Source organism: Loxodonta africana, chromosome 1, assembly GCF_030014295.1.
Source record: "Loxodonta africana isolate mLoxAfr1 chromosome 1, mLoxAfr1.hap2, whole genome shotgun sequence".
Lineage (NCBI taxonomy): Eukaryota > Metazoa > Chordata > Mammalia > Proboscidea > Elephantidae > Loxodonta > Loxodonta africana.
Window position 1 is genome coordinate 18206553 of NC_087342.1, and position 21287 is coordinate 18227839.

The 21287-nt window shown below is 46.7% G+C and overlaps 1 protein-coding gene across 3 annotated transcripts in view; it reads left to right on the forward strand.

The window, feature by feature from the left end:
* NRROS (negative regulator of reactive oxygen species) overlaps window positions 1-15938 on the forward strand; it is a 20416-nt gene extending 4478 nt beyond the window's left edge. For 2 of the 3 annotated variants that reach the window (XM_023551669.2, XM_003412941.3), the window contains exons 2-3: window positions 9508-9628; window positions 13712-15938. In XM_023551669.2, coding sequence (XP_023407437.1) covers window positions 9521-9628; window positions 13712-15688 — 2085 coding nt within the window. In that variant the 5' untranslated portion in view covers window positions 9508-9520 and the 3' untranslated portion in view covers window positions 15689-15938. Of the gene's footprint in view, window positions 1-1869; window positions 6278-9507; window positions 9629-13711 lie in introns of those variants that run through there. The other variant, XM_023551670.2, reaches the window with a different exon arrangement.
* The last annotated feature ends 5349 nt before the right edge of the window (window positions 15939-21287 follow it).

Below are 21287 nucleotides of genomic sequence, written 5' to 3' on the forward strand. Positions count from 1 at the left end.
TTTGAGAAATTTTGAAAAGGACACAAATATCTCTCCTACCATCCTGAAACTGCATGAAAACTTTCTTATCTTTTCGTCATTACATACGTAAATACCCACCGAGGAGCACTATATTCAAGAGGATATCAGCTATTTACACTTTAGTATGAACTAATTCTGGCAGAGAACACTAAGGCGGTGGTTATCAAGTTTTTATTTTTCCTTACAGGAACTTTTTTTTTTTTCCCCGAAGAAAATAACTGACTTTGCCTTCTCAGGATGTTCTTCAGTTAAATGACCAAAAAGTTTGAAAAAGTAGGAACATTTTTTAAAAAGTTACTTGATGGGCATACTGAATATTTGGGGGGAAGTATGTTGACGACTGCAATTTATTTTGAAATACGTAAAAATAAGATGGATTAAAAGATGAATAGAAGGATGGATGGATATGTCATAAAGCAAGTATAGTGAAATGTTAGTAGTAGAATCTAGGTGGTGGGTATGCCAGTGATCCTTGTTAAATGTTTTCAACTTTGCTGTATGTTCAAAAATATTTACAGTGAAACCTATGAGAGCTGGTCATCTTCAGGACTGCCTTGTTTTTCCAGGTCTCACAAGTTCTCTGCTTCTGACAGGATGCGGTGTTACCACTTTTCTATTGCTCATTTTAGTGGAAAATATTTGCGTTTTCCTTCTCTGACAGGTTTCCGCCTTACACAAGTTCTAGCTTTTGCAGGTTTTACTGTATAATAAAATGTTGAGGAAAAGTTAAGTTACTAGGAGTTTAGCAGGTGGAGAGGACCAGAGAAAGGGACTTCCCCACAGAGGAAACAGTGTGTGAAAAGCAGGGATTTAGTCACGCATAAGGAGTATCTCAGAGTGCCCGGGGCTGGTGGTATCGAAGTTGAACTGATGCTAGACTCACAGACCTGGGTTTGAATTCCAGCTCTAACACTCTTTAGCTCTATGGCCTAAAGGTTTCTTAACCTTTATGAGCCCCAATTTACCACATAGAAAATGGGGATGATAACATTTACCTGCTAGGCTTGTTCTTTGTAAGGATTATTATAAAGCACCTGGCATACCACCTCTACCAAGGTGAGCATTCAGTCAACCTTAGCTATTGCAGTTAGAAGCCTGCAACACAATCTGGGAGCTATCATTGCCGTTAACTGCCATGGAGTAGGGTGCCATGTACAAGTGGATCCGACCATTGTGATCCATAGGGTTTTTGCTGATTTTTGGAATGTAGATCGCCAGGCCTTTCTTGCTTAGCTGTTTTAGTCTGTAAGCTCAGCTGAGATCTATTCATAGCCACATGCATGCCTCCACTGACAGACAGGTGGTAGCTGCACTTGAGGTGCGTTGGCTGGGGACTGAACTCAGTTCTTCCCCATGGAAAGTGAGAATTCTACCACTGCCCCAGGGGACTATTATCCAGACCTTGAATACTATACTACTGGGGTCACATTTGTCAGGAATCCGTGTCCTTCCACTCTTCAACTGTGCTCTATCACAAGGACACCAAGGCCGCAGGGATATATTTTCCTTTCCATTCCACTCTGGGCAACGAGCTTTAGTTATCATCTCTAACCCCTGCCCACAGACTCGCCCAGACTCTGGGTGGCCTTGCCTCCCCTGAACGTCCCAAGGTGCACACTCTAACAGCTCACACAGATGGGAGAAGGTGCTGCGGCTCCTCGGGTTTATTTATTTAACCAGCTCCCTGTTTGCGTGGACTCTGCTTTCCCTAATTCCGACACCTACCGTGTCTCACTACAGGAAAACTTCTGCCCCCTAGCAGGGATTCTGCCGCAGGCCTTGGAGGATTTGGTGGGGGTCCCCTCCCCAAGCCTCTCCTGAATAAGCTTTACATCATTCCGTTACCTTCACACACATTCTCTCATTCACTCTTGACACACCCTGGGAGGTAGGCAGGGCAGGTATCTCGACACCCAAGGCCACCACCGGAGCCGAGGAGCCAGACTTGGGCTCAGGTCTCTAGGACTGTTACCCTCAGTCCAGGGTCCCTTTCTCCACACAGGTCTCATTTGCTTCCTCTTATGCAGAAGGCTGGTGTCACATAGTCACCCCCCACCCCAGAAGTGATCACAGAGAACAAACCTGTGATACTGAAAGGAAATAAAAAGTTCGAAGCCGATGCCCGATGCCCGTGGGTCTTTCATATACAAAGGTGATTTACCACCAGCTGTGTGGGAGCCAGGTCTTAGCTCCCCAGTGAGGGATAGATTTGCATTTTTAAGGCCTGTGGCCAAGTTGCAGGCTGTGACCATGAAACAGGACAGAGTGCCCTGACCTTTGCTGGTTTTAAAGGGCTGACCACCGCCCCCCCCCCGCCCCCTCACATAGGGAATCCGGTTGACTCATTTGTGGCCCTGAGGAAATGAAGTCTGAGCAGGGAGTGCTCAAAGACAGGCTCCACACACTGGCTGCCTGCAGGCACCATAAAACCAAAAACACCAAACCTTTTGCCATCAAGTCGATTCTGACTCATAGTGGCCCTATAGGACAGAGTAGAACTATAGGATGGAGTAGAATAGCCCCATAGGATTTCCGAGAAGCAACTGGTGGATTCTAACTGCCAGATTTTTAGTTAGAGGCCAAGCTCTTAACCGCTATGCCACCAGGGTTCCCGAGGTGCCAGAGGAAGAGTCAAAGGGAAGAAGATAGGCGGCGGTCCCTATACCTCCATCCCAGCAGAGCCGAGAGCCTCAGCTGTTCGCAGACACTCCTCCTCCCTTTCCCCAGCCCCTGACTCTTGCCTTTCTTTGCTGTTTTATGACCTTGAATGCTAACCAAAAGGTTGGAGGTTCGAGTCCACCTAGAGGCACCTCAGAAGAAAGGCCTGGCCATCTCCTTCCAAAAAATCAGTCATTGAAGACCCTACGGATCACAGTTGTACTCTGACACACCTGGGGTCGCCATGAGTTGAAATCGGTGCAATGGCAACTAGTTTTTGACTTTTTTCAAGAGTGTAAGCCAGTTGTTTTACAAGACATCTTGCAGCCTAGGTTGGTCTGATTGTTTCCTCATGAGTGGACTCAGGGTGAACATTTCGACAAGTGCTCTTCCCAACACACCACATCTGGAGACTCAGAATGTCAGCTGGTTTCACCATGGGAGATGCCATGCTTGAACATTTGGAAAGGGGTGAGGTCACCCTAAGTTTAGGCTAAGAATCAGAGACCAAAGCTGCTTGCCTGAGGCTTTCAAATGCCTCTTGCTTAAGAATCGTTTGACCGCTGACGTGGTCACACGCTGGGGTTTCTGTTCTTTATTCTCTTTGGTCTGTGACTAGCTGGCCGTCTCCTTCTCCCAGGAACCCAAGTGGGATTTGTTTTTATTTTCGACAAAGGCAGCCTCCTTTCTCTCGGAACCCTCTGTCTAGTACCCTGCCCTTGGTGTTCCTGGGTGTAACCGGCGTATTTGCACACTGCACCTGTGCGTACTCTTTCTGGAGAGTCCCTCCCCCAGACCAGTCTATAAATATTTGTACGTAATACAACACGGAGCCTTGGTGGTGCAGTGGTTAAGCACTTGGCTGCTCACCGAAAGTTCGGTGGTTCAAACCCACCAGCTGCTCTGCGGGGGAAAGATTTACAGCCTCGGAAACCCTATGGGGCAGTTCTACTCTGTCCTCGACGACGGCAGTGGGTTTTTCACACAAAATACCTCTGGTAGCGGAAACCCTGGTGGCATAGTGGTTAAGTGCGATGGCTACTAACCAAAAGGTCGGCAGTTCAAATCCACCAGGTCCTCCTTGGAAACTTGACGAGGCAGTTCTACTCTGCCCTATAGGTTCGCTGTGAGTCAGAATTGACGTGACTGGCAACAGGTTTTTTTGGCCTCTGGTAGCTACCCACTTTCTCCACAAGGCCTCTTTCTTTAAAGCCTTTCCTATTTATCTGATTATTTTGAAGAGAAAAATCTCGATTTCATGCTAATCTGTGTATAACGCCCATCTTAACACTTGCTAACAGCTCCTTTAGCAAAGGGGTTACAGTCCCAGCTCTGGCTGGAGCCATCCAGGGAGAGTGCCTGGGGAAGCTCTAGCAAGAAGAGACAACGCCTTTCTGCTGAATAGCATTTCTAATATTCTGGGCCCCCCTGGATATTAGAAATCCAGCATCCTTTGCTAAAAACCCACCTCAGACTGGAGTTACTCCATATTATTCCCAAATGTTTTGCATACGAGGAGACCTTTTTATGGTCAAAATGCTTGTAGACTGACCCTTCCCCAGGTCCTTGTGCTTAAAGATTACATATGTTATGTAATGACAGAAAGCTACTCAGAATTCAGGAACTCTTGAAAAATGTTAAAAAAATAATTTTTTAATACAGGAAAATCAACATACATTTGTGAAAAAAGTAATATACGTATATGCTTAAGGATCAGAGGGCCTGACAGAAATAAGGATGCTGCTGTCCTCCTGAACTATTTTGATTCTTGTGACGATGAAATGGAAATTTCAGGACTCTAGGAAGTGGATACCAGTCAAAAAGTTTCACTCACCCTTTGTTCCCTGTCCATTGCAAAAGTATCACCCACGTGTTCCCTGCTCTGACGCTCTCCCTTGGCCTACAAGTGGCCAGCTTCATCAACTGAGTGGTCCTGACCCCAGAGCCGGTGTGGTCATGGGAGCGGAGGAGGAAAGCAGGGCCCCAGCTTCCAGCCTCACCTCCAGCAGAATCCGATGTACACTTTCCAAAAGGGGTGAATGACCCCGTCTATTTCATTGTTCCACACAACCTATGGGGCCATCTGGTCCGTTGTCTTTTACCTTCAATCGGGTCAGTGAAGCAGGCCTGCCTCCCTGTTTTAATTTTGGGGGGAAACAGAAAAAGCCAAGCAACGTAATTTCTAAAACAAAGAGGAACTTTTGCTGCCCGTATGCCTTCTTCCTGTTAGTGTTCTCTTGTTTCAGAATACAGTCTTGATTCACGGTATATATATGAAATGAATCTGTTTCCATCACTTGTTTATTTCAACCAGCTCTGGAGGGAGCAAAGCCCGACCAAAAGCCACGTTGACGTTCTGCCTCGATGGAACCCCAGCTGTTTTCAGACAAGGGACAGAAGTGGGGTTAAATCACAGGTTTCCATGAAAACCAGCTAGAATGCATAGCCCCCAGATTAATGGTTACGTGAGGGATAACAGTGAGCAGTTGAGGTCCTAATATCTCAAGGACTTCTTAGAGAAGAACCAGCAAGGATATTTGGTGCAGTGGTTCAGAGCTACAGCTGCTAACAAAGAGGTCAGCTGTTTAAATCCACTAGCTCCTCCTTGGAAACCCTATGGGGCAGTTCTACTCTGTCCTATGGGGTCAGAATTGCCTCGACGGCAACAGGTTTGGCTTTTTTTTTTTTTTTTGGAGATGATCAGGATAGTTAGAAAATAAAAAGAAGGATAAATGCAAAGCTAAGAAAACTCCACTTTAACATGAGGTAGGATCTCTAATCTTAACTATTTCCAAGTCACACGTATGACAGACACAGTACAGAGTCTTGTCTTCTAATAGAACCTGGGTCAACAGCGTCTGGTCCTTTAAAGCTTTTCACTAATTAGAAGCTAATGGTCTCTGGGTTTTGCCATGATCCTGATAACCACCACTGAATAAAAAATAGAGACCTTATAGAAACTGTTAACTGGATAAAAGAATATAGGGTTTATAGTCTCCGCAGTGAGGAGCATGGAACTTTCCAGACTCTACACTGGAGACACTTTGATTTTGTTATCTGGTTTAAGAAGGATAGATACAAGAAGAATCTGTTAATGCCATCTGCTTCCCATGTCAGGGTCTCAGGTTTTCTATAGGGTGTCTCCCCAGGGGCCACCCAGATCAGGAGACATAGTACTTATTCAGACAGTACTTGAAATACAGGTTGATTCGCAGTTCCTTTGTATTAACTCTGTGACTCCCTTAGTGGGTGACAGCCCATAAGAAGGGAACCCGTGATCCAAGCCTTTTAATTATAATGAGGACAGGTTCCGGATTACCTCATTTAAATTATCAGTGCTGTCCTACCATCTGTGCCTTCCATTATAATTGTTTTCCACTGACTTCCATTTCTCCACCAAGAGTGTAATAAGATCAGCAACATTTGACTTAAAAAATATGTATCTTTCAGAAGGTGTCAGAGATAGGAGTAAAGTGGGACAGTTCTTTATTTGCACACTCAAGCTTAGATACTCTTTTACAGCTGGAGACGCTGTTGAGTGGTCCTCATCCAACCGAGGTTGAGCATGAGTGCAGGGATAGCTGTCCCGTGCACACAGGTGAGAGTTTGTGGATTTCCCAGTGACACATGACATCCAAACTGTTTATCATATACTCTCTGCACTGCCATAGCTCTGAGGGCCCTTTCTTTAGCTACACACTCCAGGGAGATTTTTCTTCACCAGAATGGTTATTATTTTGGAAGTCTTTTATTCGTTTTCAGAGCCATTCCATATCTCTTTGTTCAGCACCGCCTCAAAGCCTTTCTCACATCATTGTATCAGTCAGGGTCCAACCAGGAAGCAGAGACACCCAGATTATTTAAAACACAAGAAATTGAATGCAGAAAACTGGCTACACATGATGGAAGAGGCTGAAAAGTCAACCAAGCAGTAGACAGTCAACTCAAAGATTAGCAACTTCAGGAAGCTGCTACCTGTCCTGGGGGGAGTTGAGGAAGAGGGGGAATAAGACATGGAGATAGTGCTACTTTCAGAGCCTAGGGGCTGTGGTCACCAGAGGAAGCTCAAGAAGTCTCTGTTCAAGGTCGAGAGGAAAGGAGAGAAATACACTGGGTTCTCTCCTCTTTCTGTCCTGGAATCTCCCACTAGTATCTCCCATTGGCTAAACCAGCTAGAGACCAGATGACCCCTGGAGCCTGGGAAACAGAGCCTTCAGAAGTCAGCCACCTGGGATACAGAGTAGAGCAGGGGAAGGGTGAAGCACAGATCTGAAGACAAACAGCCCTCAGCCCACATAGTCAACCACTCCTGACCTTGTTCTCAGCACTGCCTATAGTAGACTTTGGTGTGGTCATTGAATTTATTAATGTAGAATTTTGAGTCCAGTCTTTCAGTATGCTTTTTATATATTTAATTGGTATAATGACATATTCATCCTTCTAGCCAAATTATTTATTCTTTTATCTGCTTTCTGTAGTGGTTGAATTACCTTGGAGATTATACACTGGTGTTTGGAACTCAGAACTAATAATGACCTTATTAACTACCTTCACAGTTAGTGAAGCACTTTCACATATATTATGCTATTTGAGCTGCATAAAAACTCTGTGAATAGTTATTACTATTCTTATTTTACAAAAGAATAATCTAAGTCTCAGAGACTTGATATGAACTGCTAAAGGCCAAACAACAAATAATGGACCCAGAATTCAAACCCCAGACTGTGTGGTTCCAAATCCCATAAACTTCCTATGTTGCCTCATGGGAGAAGGAGTTGCCCAGAGGGCACAGTAGGAGGTTTTCTGGGTCGGTTGGCTGAGTTTAGGAGGAAAGAGGATATGTTTTAAATCTGCAAAAATATGCTTGGTGATCCAGAAATGAAAATTACACTCCTGGATATACATAACGCCAGACAAAACTCACATTCCACTGTGAAAAGATTACATTCTCTCTGAAGAAATCACATTCTTGCCCTGTACACATCTAGCCTCAGTATTTGAATATATGGGGCTGACTGTCCTAGAAGGGCCAGTGTCACAGAAGCAGGCACCATCCCCAACCTGACAGAGGGGGTGAGGGAGGGAGGGAAAGAGGGAGGGAGTAGGTGCCAGCTTTCAGTCTCCCTGTCTCTCCTAGATAAAATACAGGACGCTAAGTGAAATTTGAGACGTGCTTATACTAAAAAGTCATTTGTTGTTAATCTGAAATTCAAAGGTAACTGGCTGTCTTGTCATTTGCCAAATTGGGCAACCTTACCTCGAGCTGGGCAGTGATCCCATGGCTGTAACCATGGTGTGGGTGATGGGGCAGGGTGCCAGGAGGATTCTGAGCACAGGAGCCCATGTGGCTCTGCTTGTGCCATCTGTGCCCTGTGCATGTCCGTGCCTGCACAGGTGCAGAAGCGGAAGGAAGGTCTGGGAAGGGGATTCCCAGTGTCCAGCACATACCGATGAATTCTGCACTAGAGGCTCCCTCTGTGGTAAGGAGAGCTGGCCTGGCCTGAAGAGAAGGTTCAAGTTGATTTACCCGGTTTCACTTAGCTTTTCTATTAGTCTGTTTTCACTGGTGAGTATTCAAATCTGGCCAGGAAGTTAAGATTAGCCTTCTAAATGTGTAAACTTATTTGAAGAAGGGGAAAGAGGAAGGGACCCAAGATAGCCCAGATGTGTCAGGCTAAAAGGTCTGTGCGGTGCAGCTGTGGATGAAGAGGTGGGGAGGTTCAGGTGAGCACTGGTGCTGCCAGCCCAGAAGAATGGAGAGCAGGCTCTGTGGTCCTTCCTGGGTGGATGTCCAAGAGAGGATGGGCAGATGGAATGCTGAGTCCAGGTACTTCTTTCTGATTCTGAGCAGAGCGTGGAGGGGATGCCGCTGGACAATCAACTCTCCCAGAAGGAGGGTAGTCAATTCCCACCAACAGGGGGGCAGGGAGGGGAAATTATACAGCTTCTCCTGGTAACTCATCCTGGTGCTCAGGGAGGGAGGCCTGGAGGCTGCTTCTACTTACCAGCTCTGGAACCTCGAAAAAGCCATTTATCATCTCTGTCTGAGCCTTTGTATAAAAATGTGATGGTGAGGACCTATTCCGTTTCCCTTAGGGTTCCTCCTACTTCTGAACATCTGTTGGCGTATGTATTTTTAAGTCTTCTCATGACTTCTCTGTGTTCACTGACTAGGCATGACGGTTGATAACCACACTTCATCAATCACCCTTATTATCCCTGAAGATTGCTTTTTCAGTTTCCACTCACTTTTTCCGGCAAAATATCACCATCTTTTTTCAAAGGGCTAACCAAGGAGATCTCCTCTTTTCTAAAAGTCTTATGTCAGCAAGACAATAACTCTGCTAGACCAGAGGCTACAATTAACACTTCGATCCCAGTTGACCATTTATTTGTTCATGGATTCATTCATTCAACAAAGATTTATTCAGCTCATGCTGTGCGTCAGGCACATTGGAGCTATTGGAAGAATGTATCAGTAGAATAACAAAACATGGGAAACTCCAGGCAACTTCAGACCTGGTTACTCAAGTCCTTGGCTTCTGTCTCCTGTTGCTGAACCCTTGAGAGTTTCCTTGTTCAGCCACCTGCCATCAAATGGTAAAGGCAAAATGAAAAGGAGTTTATGTTGACAGTTTTGGTGAAAGGTTAAGTCTTGGCTAAATTGAGGTATTTGAATAACCTGTGGGTTTCCACCTCTAGGTGGCTGTGGGCCTCCAAGACCAGAGATAACTGGGAGCTGGCTCTTTGTACTGAGAGAGTGCAAAGCAGCCTTCGGGATGTCCTTATTTACTTATTACTTGCTTCTTCTCTGCCCTTTGTTCACAGGGCTGCACTTGAGATGGAGTTGCTGCCCCTTTGGCTCTGCCTGGGTTTTCACTTCTTGACAGTGGAATGGAGAAGCGGAAGTGGAATGGCCACAGCAGCTTCCCAAGGGGGCTGCAAGTCGGTGAGCTTTCCCTGGGGAACTCTGAGTTGCCTATTGCTCCTGTCCTGACAAGGTTTGGAAAGCTGACGGATTGTCAGTCCAGGAGGGCAGGAAATGAGTCTGAATCACTCTGCATCTGCCTAGCACAATGCCATGTGGAAGCTGCTCTTTAACCAAAGCTTTTCCAAGATGATTCCTGGGAAAGGCTGGGCACTGCTGGCCCCACCTTATTCACACCTGCTGAAAACAGGACACTCCAGAGATAGGCGTAGGTCAGCCGCCTAGAACAAGAACACCTTGTTAAAAATCTTGGAGATTGAGCCCCACTAATGGTATCAGAATCTCTGGACAAGGCACACTAACATTGCGGGACCCCTGCCTCAGACTCTGTGTATGAGCCAATAGCAAGGGGTCAAACAGCTGGACTGGAGAGCATGCAGCCCACACGGTGCTCAGAGCACCATCCTTGATCACGCTTAGGTTTATGGAGAGCTAGGGAGTGGTCCCTGAGCTTGTATGGTTACCTTCTGCAGGGCTTTCAGCCTGTGCAGAAACAGACTTGGGCCCTAACAACTTCTAGAAACTTCTTTTCCTTTCCCCCTAACTAAGTGATGTCAAGAGTCTGCTTGAGGGGTTACAAGTATGGTGTGGGGGTTATGAGCACAAACTCTGAAGCCAGACTGGCCAGGCTTAAATCTCAGCTCCACCACTTACTAGCTGCTGACATTGAGGGTAGGGAGGTGGCAGTCTGTACCTCAGTTTCCTCATCTGTAAAGTATGGAGTTAATAATAGTACCAAAAAAACCAAACCCGATGCTGTCAAGTTGATTCCGACTCATAACAGCCATATAGGACAGAGTAGTACTGCGCCCATAGGGCTTCCATGGAGTGGCTGGTGGGTTCAAATTGCCAGCCTTTACGTTAGCAGCTGTAGCATTTAACCACTGCACCATTAGGGCTCCCTGCTAGTAGTAGTACCCACTAATCATACCATAACGATGTGTTGTTATGAAGATTCAATGAATTAATATATGTAAATCACTCAAAACAGTGCCTAGTATGTAGTAAGTGCTGTTTGTCTTGTCTGTTGTTGTTTTATTATTACCAGTGTCTGCTAGACAGACTTCCACCATTCCTTTACGGGGCAGTAGATCAGCCTCATGGCAGCTATTCAGGGTTACCAGGCACAGGAAGAGGAGGAAATAGCGTGAATTCTTTGACAACCTTTCAGGGTTCAGGCTAGACTCTCTGCCTGACCCTCTCCAGTCTCGTGGGCAGGACTAGGGACTTGGCTGCCAGTGAGCTCAAAGAGTGGATTTCCTGCAGCTCTTTGGAATTGAGGAGTCCCTGGGAGGTGCAAACAGTTAAGCGCTCAGCTGCTAACTGAAAGGTCGGTGGTTGGAGTCCACTCAGAGGTGCCTGAGAAAAAAGTCTTGGCAATCTACTTCCGAAAAACCAGCCGTTGGAAACCCTATGGAGCACAGCTCTACTCTGACTCCCCTTTGGTCGCCACGAGTTGGAATCTATTGAACAGCGACTGGTCGGCTTTTCTTTCCTTTTGAGTTGGGGCCTGAGAGTTCAAGAGTCCCCATAACCTCTATTGCCCCTCACCGCACAAGCCATGAAACATTCTAATAAACTGGACATGGTGAGGCTCTTTGGACTCTGACGGCCACACAGTCCTTTTGCAGCACCTCAGTGGGGCTGCTGGGACTTGCAGAGGCGTGACCCCAAGACTGCAGCTGCCGTGGTGAAGCAGGGTCTCACAGCTTTGGGAAAGCCCCTAACCACTGCATTCTCTAGAGAGTCCCTGCGGAGAGGGGAGACCAACACCTACTCAAATAAAGAAATACAGCTTGTTTCTCAATGGGGAGATTCAAGTTTCTAAAGATGTCAGTTCTCCCCCAAATTAATTCATAATTGTAACACAATTCAACTAAAAATACCAGAGACTTTTAGGGGGGAGGAGAGTGTAAAAACAACTTGACAAATTCATTCTAATGTTCTTCTGGAAATTAGAAACAACTCAAATGCACAACAATAGCAGATTAATTCATTTGATCAAGCTAATAATTACAGCTAACATTTATTAAGCGATTATGTGCCAAGTTCTAAGTGTTTTACATGAACAATCTCATTGAATCTTCAAAAAAAAAAACCCTATGAGAACATTACAAGTATAATTTTCACTTGACAGATGGGATAATGGAGGACCTGCATGCTTGAGGTAACAGCCCAAGGTCACCCATTTGATAAAAAGCTGGACCCCAGAGTGTCTGACTCTAGAACTCTTGCTTTTAACCACTGGACTATTCATGCAATGAACTAATTACACAGTTGCTAAAAAGAATATCAGGACCCCTGGTGGTACAATGGTTAAGCGCTCAGCTGCTAACCACAGGAGAAAAGAGCTGATGATCTGGTCCCTTAAAGATTACAGCCTTGGAAATCCTATGGGGGCAACTCTGTCCTCTAGGATCGCTGTGAGTTGGAATTGGCTCGACAGCACACAACAACAAAAAGAATGTGAATGAATGTATTTGAGTTGCTAAGGCACCATGTCTAGCATCTATTGCTGACAAAAAATAGATTACTGAACAGTTTATAGAGTGTGGTCTCATTTTTGTTAAAAAGAAAAAAGGGATAGATAATATCTTTTTAAAAAGTTCAGAGTAGAACTGCCCTATAGGGTTTCCAAGGAGTGGCTGGTGGATTCAAACTGCCAACCTTTTGGTTAGTGGCGGAGCTCTTAACCATTGAGCCACCAGGGCTCCATCCACAGGTATATTTTTGGGGAACACAATTCAATCCATAACATCCTCAAAACCTGTGTTTCTTTCTCTATAGCAGGATTTTTCTCCCCTGTTCCACCACTCCACTTGGCCTGTGGGGTTGGGCCCACAATTCCAGGCAATCACTGGATTTGTCTTACCGACCAACCTGTAGAAAGGCATGCCATTGCTCTCCCATCCTATCACTTAAAGGATTTTTTTTTCTGGACACATAGCTGATAACCCGCGGCTGATTGTTTTTGCCAGTCTTGTAGAACATTGGGCTGAGTTCAAATATCCTGAGGCCTGTGTGGTTTCTGCAGTGATGCCAGGTTCCCTTCCATGCCCCCTGCTGTCTTGTCCTGCACAATCATTTGGGAAGGGCACTGAGTTGGACGTTGGGAGCTCTGGGCTCTGGTCCCAGCCCTGCCATTGACACTTCACTGCTCCTCACTGCCTCCCCACTTTACTGTACAATTGGAGGTGGCGTTGGCCTCTAAGCACTCTGTAAATTGCAATATTTATCAATCCAGATGTAGGGAAGCCTCCCAGGTAAAACTGCATCTGGTGAAATGAAGATGCCACAGCACTGTGGGTTACTGGGCAGTGTCTCTATTGGATACACAGGTGTTCTGGGGATAGTGATAACAATGCGATAAAACAAACAAAAAATACCCGTTGCCGTCGAGTCGATTCCGACTCACAGCAACCTTATAGGACAGAATAGAGCTGTTCCATAGAGCTTCCAAGGAGTGCCTGGTGGATTCAAACTGCTGACCTTTGGTTAGCAGCCATAGCTCCTAACCACTACGCCCACTAGGTTTTCCAACGATGTAATAGTGACCATTTATCAAGTGCTGACTGTGTGCTAGGTGCTGTGCTGAGTTCTCTGTGTGCATTCTCTCATTTAACCTCACAACAATCCTCCTAAGTAGGTATTATTTTTCTCACCCATGGTCACACAGGAAATTGGTGGCAGAAGTGGGATTCAAATCCAGGAAGAGACCTGGTTTTCAGTCCTTCTTGTAGTCAAAACTAAACTGCAAATACAGTTGTCAACTCTCAGCACCTGATGAGCAGGTACCCAGATCCTTCCCTAATGTTCTGTTTTAACTGAGGCCTAGAGCTTAGCTCCTACCTATTTGAGTGTGATGCGAAGGAACAAAGAAGAGTTTCCTTTCATTCTACGGTTTCCTATCCTATTTTTAAAATCATAATCTCTAGAGGTGCTCCCAGTTGTTGCAGGAATAGTCCTGTAAATGAGCTGAGGTTCTCTATATAAACGTTTCCTTCTGAGGCTCCTTCCTGCTGACTGATGTGTTTTTGGACCTAGGTGGGTGGAGTCACCGACTGCCGAAAGCGGCGCCTTGCTTCAGTGCCCAGTGATCTCTCACCGTATTCCCAGACGCTCATCCTGGATGCCAACCCTCTCAAGACCCTATGGAACCATTCCCTCCAGCACTACCCTCACCTGGAGAGCCTCAGTCTGCACAGCTGCCACCTGGAGAGCATCAACCGTGGTGCCTTCCAGGAGCAAGCCCACCTGCACAGCCTGGATCTCGCTGACAACACCCTTTCAGAGAACTACAAGGAGACAGCTGCTGCTTTCCACACCCTCCAGGGTCTGCGGAGGCTGGACTTGTCAGGAAACTCCCTGACAGAAGACATGGTGGCCCTCATGCTCCAGAACCTCTCATCGCTGGAGTCTGTGTTCCTGGGGAGGAACACCATCATGAGGCTCGACGACTCCTTCTTTGAGGGTCTGGGGCACCTCCAGGAGCTGGATTTGCAGAGGAACTACATCTTTGAAATCGAGGGTGGTGCTTTCGATGGCTTGACTGAGCTTAGACATCTCAACCTGGCCTATAATAACCTTCCTTGCATTGTGGACTTCAGCCTCACGAAGCTACGGCTCCTCAATGTCAGCTACAATGTCCTGGAGTGGTTCCTGGCATCAGGGGGAGAGTCTGCCTTTGAGCTGGAGACACTGGACCTGTCTCATAATCAGCTGCTGTTTTTCCCGCTCCTGCCCCAGTACAGCAAGCTGCACACCCTCCTGCTGCAGGACAACAACATGGGCTTCTACAAGGATCTGTACAACACCTCGTCGCCGAAGGAGATGGTGGCCCAGTTCCTCCTGGTGGACGGCAACGTGACCAACATCACCACAGTCAACCTCTGGGAAGAGTTTGCTTCCAGCGACCTCTCAGATCTCCGCTTCCTAGATCTGAGCCAGAACCAGTTCCAATACCTGCCAGATGGCTTCCTGAAGAAAATGCCTTCCCTCTTCCACCTGAACCTCAACCAGAATTGCCTGATGTCGCTGCACATCCGGGAGCATGAGCCCCCAGGAGCACTCACGGAGCTGGACTTGAGCCAGAACCAACTGTCTGAGCTGCAGTGGACTCCAGGGCTCACCAGCTGTCTACGGAGCCTCCAGGTATTCAACCTGAGCTCCAACCAGCTCCTGGGTGTCCCCACTGGCCTTTTGGCTGATGCCAGTAACATCACTACACTTGACATGAGCCATAATCAGATCTCACTTTGTCCCCTGCCAGTCCACTTAGACCGGGAGGGCCCCCCCAGCTGTGTAGATTTTAGGAATATGGTGTCGTTGAGGAGCCTCTCTCTGGAGGGATGTGGACTGGGGGCCCTACAAGACTGCCCGTTCCAGGGGACCCTCCTCACTCACTTAGACCTGTCCAGCAATTGGGGGATTCTGAATGCGAGCATCACCCCTCTCCAGGATATTGCCCCCACGTTACAAGTCCTGTCTCTCAGGAATGTGGGACTCAGTTCCAGCTTCACGGAGTTGGACTTCTCTGGGTTTGGGAATCTGAGGGACTTGGATCTGTCAGGGAATTCCTTGACCAGTTTCCCCAGGTTTGGGGGAAGCCTGTCCCTGCAGACCCTGGATCTCCGCAGAAACTGCCTCACAGCCCTTCCCCAGAGGGCTGCGTCTGAGCAGCTCCTGAGGAGCCTACGGACCATCTACCTCAGTCAGAATCCATATGACTGCTGTGGGGTGGAGGGCTGGGGGGCCCTGCAGCGCCTGCAGACGCTGCGCATCCCCGACTTGGCAATGATCACTTGCAACCTCTCCTCCAAGGTCATCCGCGTGGTGGACCTACCCAGAGAGGTGCCTCAGGACTGTAAATGGGAGCGGGTGGACATGGGCCTCCTGTACCTCGTGCTCATTCTCCCCAGCTGCCTCACCCTGCTGGTGGCCTGTACCGTCATCTTCCTCACTTTTAAGAAGCCTCTGCTTCAGGTAATCAAGAGCCGCTGCCACTGGTCTTCCATATACTGATGCTGGCTGCTTGCCGAGGTTAGAAATTTGGCCCACACGTGTCAGGACACTTTCTCTGCTAGGTTTCAAGATCCCGTGCAGAGGCCAAGCCTGATGAATTGGGGTTTAAATTAAAATGTAAAGCGTTTCCATCTCTTAGTCCCCCTTGTACTTCCTTCGCCATTATCCTTTGTCATCATCAACCTGGTAAAGTATTTATTAAGTAACATCCTGTGACAATAAAAGACAATGTGTCTCAAATATTTTTTTACTCAAATACAGCTTCTGGTTTTTTGTTTGTTTTGTTTTTTCGTCATGTTCTTCAGTAGTTTCACTTGAATTAGTTTTCACTGACTTCTCTGGGTGGCATCCGTGGAGCTCGGTGAGAAAGGGCAGCGATTCTGTGCTATCCGACCCAACAAACAACTCCAAGGGCTCTTTCTGTGGGTGGTGAGAGTCAGTGCCCCCTGGGATTCACCAAAAACATGAATTTCCAGGAGAGTTGAGGAATCTGCATGAGATGAGAGCTCTCATCTCCTGTCTCAGTCGGCTTGGAATACCAACCAAGAGTGGGCCATGGCAGGGCTGTCTCCAGGCGCCCTGGATTTGTCCCTGGAGTCTCTGGCAGACAGACATGACCCTTGCATGGAAAAGTTAAGAGAACAATAGCTGGGCCCCTGAGTTTATCCACAGTCCTTGTTCTGAAGGAAAAGAAAGGAAAGACGAATGCAGAAAGGAGTGAATCCTGCTAACTCGTGGACCATCCCTGTTCTTCACAAAAAATCACAATGTCTTAGCAGATGTTCAGTATCTCCGTGTACCTCATTCTTGGTTTCCTTTCTCCCTCCCTTCCTTCAAAGAACAGGGAATGGTTTCAGTGCGCCTTTCTGGGGAGCAGAGAACTAAGATGCAGCCCCCACCCTGTAGGTAGTTTAGAGTTTACGCTGTCTTGCACTTTTTATCCTTGCTTTTTAAGTCATAAAGGGACTATATGCAGTGGTGTGGAGAGAGGGGAGAACAGAAATCTCACAAACAGACTACTATTTTCATGTGGACTAAATGTCAGCAGAAATGTTTAGGCAAATAACAGATAAAACCAGTGGTCTTTGACGAAGCAGAAGTTTCCCTTGGGTGCTCTACAAGGGTAGAAACAAGGCCTTTCAGTGAGGCTTCATATTCAATATCATTAGCGTCAGCCCATGCCACATATCAGGCTTATTGTGTTCCCATTCTTTCCCATCAACGTGTCTGTCTCCATTCTGCACTGTCCCAGCCCAGTGTCTTGGGTGTCTTTCAGGTGGTCTTAAAGCCACTGTCCACAAACCAATACCCATAAGACCAGACTTTCTTGACTTTCTCCCCCTCCAACAAAAACTCTTTCCATGGGGTCCTGCTGTTTCCCAAGGTGACAGATTAGTGAATTGGACAAATGACTATCTGTGGCTGGTGTGTTTATGGTTTCTCTTGAGTTAATGAGTCACCTCTTGAGTCAGTCTCTGTTCTCAGTTGTTTGCAGCTGAGGATAACTATCTGATTTAAGCAGCATGGAGACTTAATAAGAGGATATTGGGAAGCTCCTAGCCTCCCTGGGAAGGCTGAAGAATAAGCCTGGAAATGGGCAGAAACAGGGGATGCTCCGTAGCAGTTGGGACCACAGACCAGGTCATCCCTTAAATAACCATTTTGAGAACAAGACTGCAGCCACCTCTCAGCACTGAGCACCACAGTTTGCACTGCTGCCACTGACAGCTCAGCACAGGGTCTCTGCCCCTGCTGCCACCCACTGTGGAAATAAATGCTCTCCCAATTCTGCCATCTTGTGTCACTAGCCCCTGAAGCACATTCTGGAGCAGGGGCACCTGCTTAGCTGACCCTGGCTACAAGAGAGTCTGAGACAGCAAATGCTGTACTTTTGGCAAAGCATCTATACCAGAAGGTAGGCTTTGCCTCCTACAGACATTCATACAGTGTGAAGTTCTCAAAATAAGGGATGTTGTGCAGACAAAAGGAATGACAGAGGTGTGCCCCACCATAATAGGCACGTGTACATTTTAGGAGAGGACTTCTTTTAACAAATTTTTAGCATAAAGGAATGACTTGACTGATGAAAACTTCAGAGAGAACCTCAGTTGAGCAAGGGAGATAGTTGGAGGCCAGGCAGGCTGTTTGAAGCTCCTCAAGTCATACCATGTAGCTGACCATCCACTGTACCCACTCTTAGGACCCAGCCTTGCCTGGATGGCTAATTAAGGGGAAGAGGGTAGGACAGGGTCCTATCCCTGCCCATAGCAGCGCCTTCATAGGGCTGTGGCTTTTCTAAGTAGTTTATTCCATCACGAGGGTCCAAAGGCTATTTCCTAGGTTTCTTTCAGTATGGCCCTGGGCTGAGAAGGATGGGAAGGGCAGCTGGATTTCTGCAGGAAAGTCTGTTGTCTATCTGATTCGCCCGCCCTTACCTACCTCCACCTGCGGGAGAGAGGGCACACTAACGTCTGCTCAGAGACTGCTAGAGAGGGAAGGATTGTATAGCCTGTAACCAGAATTCCCTGGGGGGACCAGAATGCTTGTCTGCCTAAGGCCACCCATACACTCAGACTGAGCACCAGGTGGCTCTTCCTCAGGTGGTAGGAAGTGAGGGGCAACCCCCAGTTACCACACACCAGAATATTCAGACAGGAGAATATTCAGAGTCAAAGATAAAAATGATGTCAGAGATTGGTCTATCAACATGAGTAGAAGTAATTGGGACTTGAAAGTCTAGCCATAAAACAAAAGTTTAAGGCTTTTCCAAGGGCACAAAGTAAGTTATTAGGGGTCAAATTATTTTTTTAAGGGTCTCAGTTGCAAGGAGTCGGATGAACTGTAATCCTTGCTTGTATGACTTGTCGTTTTTGGTCACCATTGATCTGTGCGTAGTCCACTTTTGTTTATTAAGTGTAGCAGGTATCTTTCATTCCTAGATCCAGTCTACACACCCTTCTCCACCTGCTTTAGGGGACTGACTTTAATGGGTTCCCTTGCCCTCTGGCTTCCAGTTGTAGTTGGCCAAGAAAGATCCCAGGAGAAGAGAAAGAAGGAAAAAAGTGAAGTTAGGGTATTTACCATCCTGATGCCTCCCTATGGATTTGTCTCAAACTGCCTGCATCTGTCAACCAAAGGTCACACTCCCCTTTAGGGGGCCATTTCTTTCTTTCTTCTTTTCTTTTATTGTGCTTTAAGGGAAAGTTTACAGAGCAAATTAGTTTCTTATTCAAAAATTTATACACAAATTGTTTAGTGACACTGGTTGCAATCCCACATTATGTCAGCACTCTCCCTCTTTCCCTTTCCACCCTGGTTCCCCGATTCCATACCTCCAGTTTTCCTGTCGCTTCCCACCTTCTCAGCTTTGTTTTTGGGCAGGTGCTGCCCATTTGATCTTGTATACTTGATTGAACTAAGAAGCACAATCCTTATGTGTGTTATTCCTTATTTTATAGGCCTGCCTAATCTTTGGCTGAAGCCCTGGTGGCACAGTGACTGAGACCTATGGCTGCTAACCAAAAAGGTTGGCAGTTCAAATCTACCAGCCGCTCCTTAGAAACCCTATGGGGCAGTTCTACTCTGTCCTGTAGAGTCACTATGAGTTGGAATGAATTTGACAGCAATGGGTTTGGTTTTTAGGCTTTGGCTGAAAGGTGGCCTTCGGGAATGGCTTCAGTTCTGAGATAGAAGTGTGTCTGGGACCCATAGTCTTGGGCGTTCCTCCAGTCTCTGTCAGACCAGTAAGTATGGTGTTTTTTATGAATTTGATCTTTTGTTCTACATTTTTCTCCTGCTTTGTCTTGGACCCGCTGTTACAATCCCAATCAGAGCGGTAGGTAGTGGTGGCTGGTCCTTTTGGTCTTGGGGTTGTGTAGGCTGTGGTACATGTGGTCCATCAGTCCTTTGAATTAATTGCTCCCTTGAGTTTTTTTTTTTTTTTTTTTTTTTCACTCTCCTTTGCTCTGGACCAGAAGAGACTGATAGTTGTATCTTAGATGGCCATTCAAAAGCTATAAAGACCCCAAACTCAAGGAGGCCCGTTTTACACAAACCTCTCTTGGGGTTCCAAGAACCACTCACTCCATTGTTTCCTCCCCTCTGGGCCTGAGGATGGGTCAGTACCCCTATTTTGCTGGCAAGTCGATTCTGACTCATAGTGACCCTATACGACAGAGTAGAACTGCCCCATAGGGTTTCCAAGGCTGTAATCTTTATGGAAGCAGACTGCCACATCTTCTCCCATGGAGTGGCTGGTGGGTTTGAACCACTGACCTTTGGTTAGCAGCTGGGCACTTAACTACTGCGCCACCGGGGTTCCTTCTCTGTTACCAGCCCCTGTGTACTTGCACTATCCCTTACGGTTTGCCTTTATCCTGCCCACTCCTTTGTAAAGAGTCCCTTTATAAGCCCCCCTTGGGTATGTCATCCAGCTCCTGCTGGGCCCCTGAGTGATGCAGTTGGTTATCTATTTAGCAGTACTGAGCCAGCGAAATCCTAGAACCTGTATCAGGAAGCACAGGAAGCTAAGAAGGCAGCTAAAGTGATGAGGGCAAATCCCCCAGAGACGGTCGTCACTCCGATTCATTATGGGTGAGGTTGGCTGTGAGAAAGATGGCGCACTTCCTCATATTATGAATATAGTCCGATTTCACCCAAATTACAGACGTTTCTAGCCTTGGGGGGTTTCTTTAAAAGAGTGTGGATGTTGTGATGGTTTGGAGTCGAAGAAAATAGACAATGGGGCTAAGAAAAAAGTGTCAAAAAAAAAAAAAAAGGAAGGAAGAAAAACAGTCCGTACTACCCTAGTCTTCTTCTACTTCATTCTCATCAACAACTATCAAGCACTTGTTACTTACTAAGTGTTTTATATGATAGTTTCACTTTATCTTGGGAAAACCCTAGTCTGAGAGCAGTTAAGATTTGCCCAAGGCCACACAGAATTGTGGCAAAGACGTTGGCATTATGCTGAAGAAGAGAAAGCAGCTTCAGCAACTTGACCATCTTTATCAAGTCCATCAAACTGTCAACCCATAGAAACCTAGAGGCTGTTAGTAGTTGTTGAGCAGCGCAGAACTGCTGATTAAATCTCAAGCCTGGACAAGGTTCTTAAGAAGCGTTGGTGAGGAAGTCCAGGGTGGTTGAGGATCACTCATCTTTCTGAGAATGTTCAGAAGGCAGTGGGGCTGGCATTGTTTGAGGATAGCTTAAGGTAATTTGCAAAATTGAATCCCACTCAATTCCTTCCTCCTTCAGTGATGCAACACCTTCCTGCCAAACAATGAGGACAAAAGGCTGATGCAAAAAGCCAGGTTTTCACCATGATTGTCAAGGTTCATTCTGGGTAAAGGGGCTGGTCGGGGAAGCCGTCTTGCCAGGGAGGAGACTATTTCTAGGATAATCATCTGATCCAAGTTTTTAAGCTGATCCAAAGCCCAACTTTTATAGATGGAATTTCTCTGGGACGAAAGATTAGGTTGCACACTAACAGACACAGTGCACTGACCCAGAGACCCATCAGTCAGGACCTGTAAGAGCTCATGGCCAGTTCTTGGTTCTTACTGTTGCCATGGGATGGTAGACAACGGCCAGCTAAACC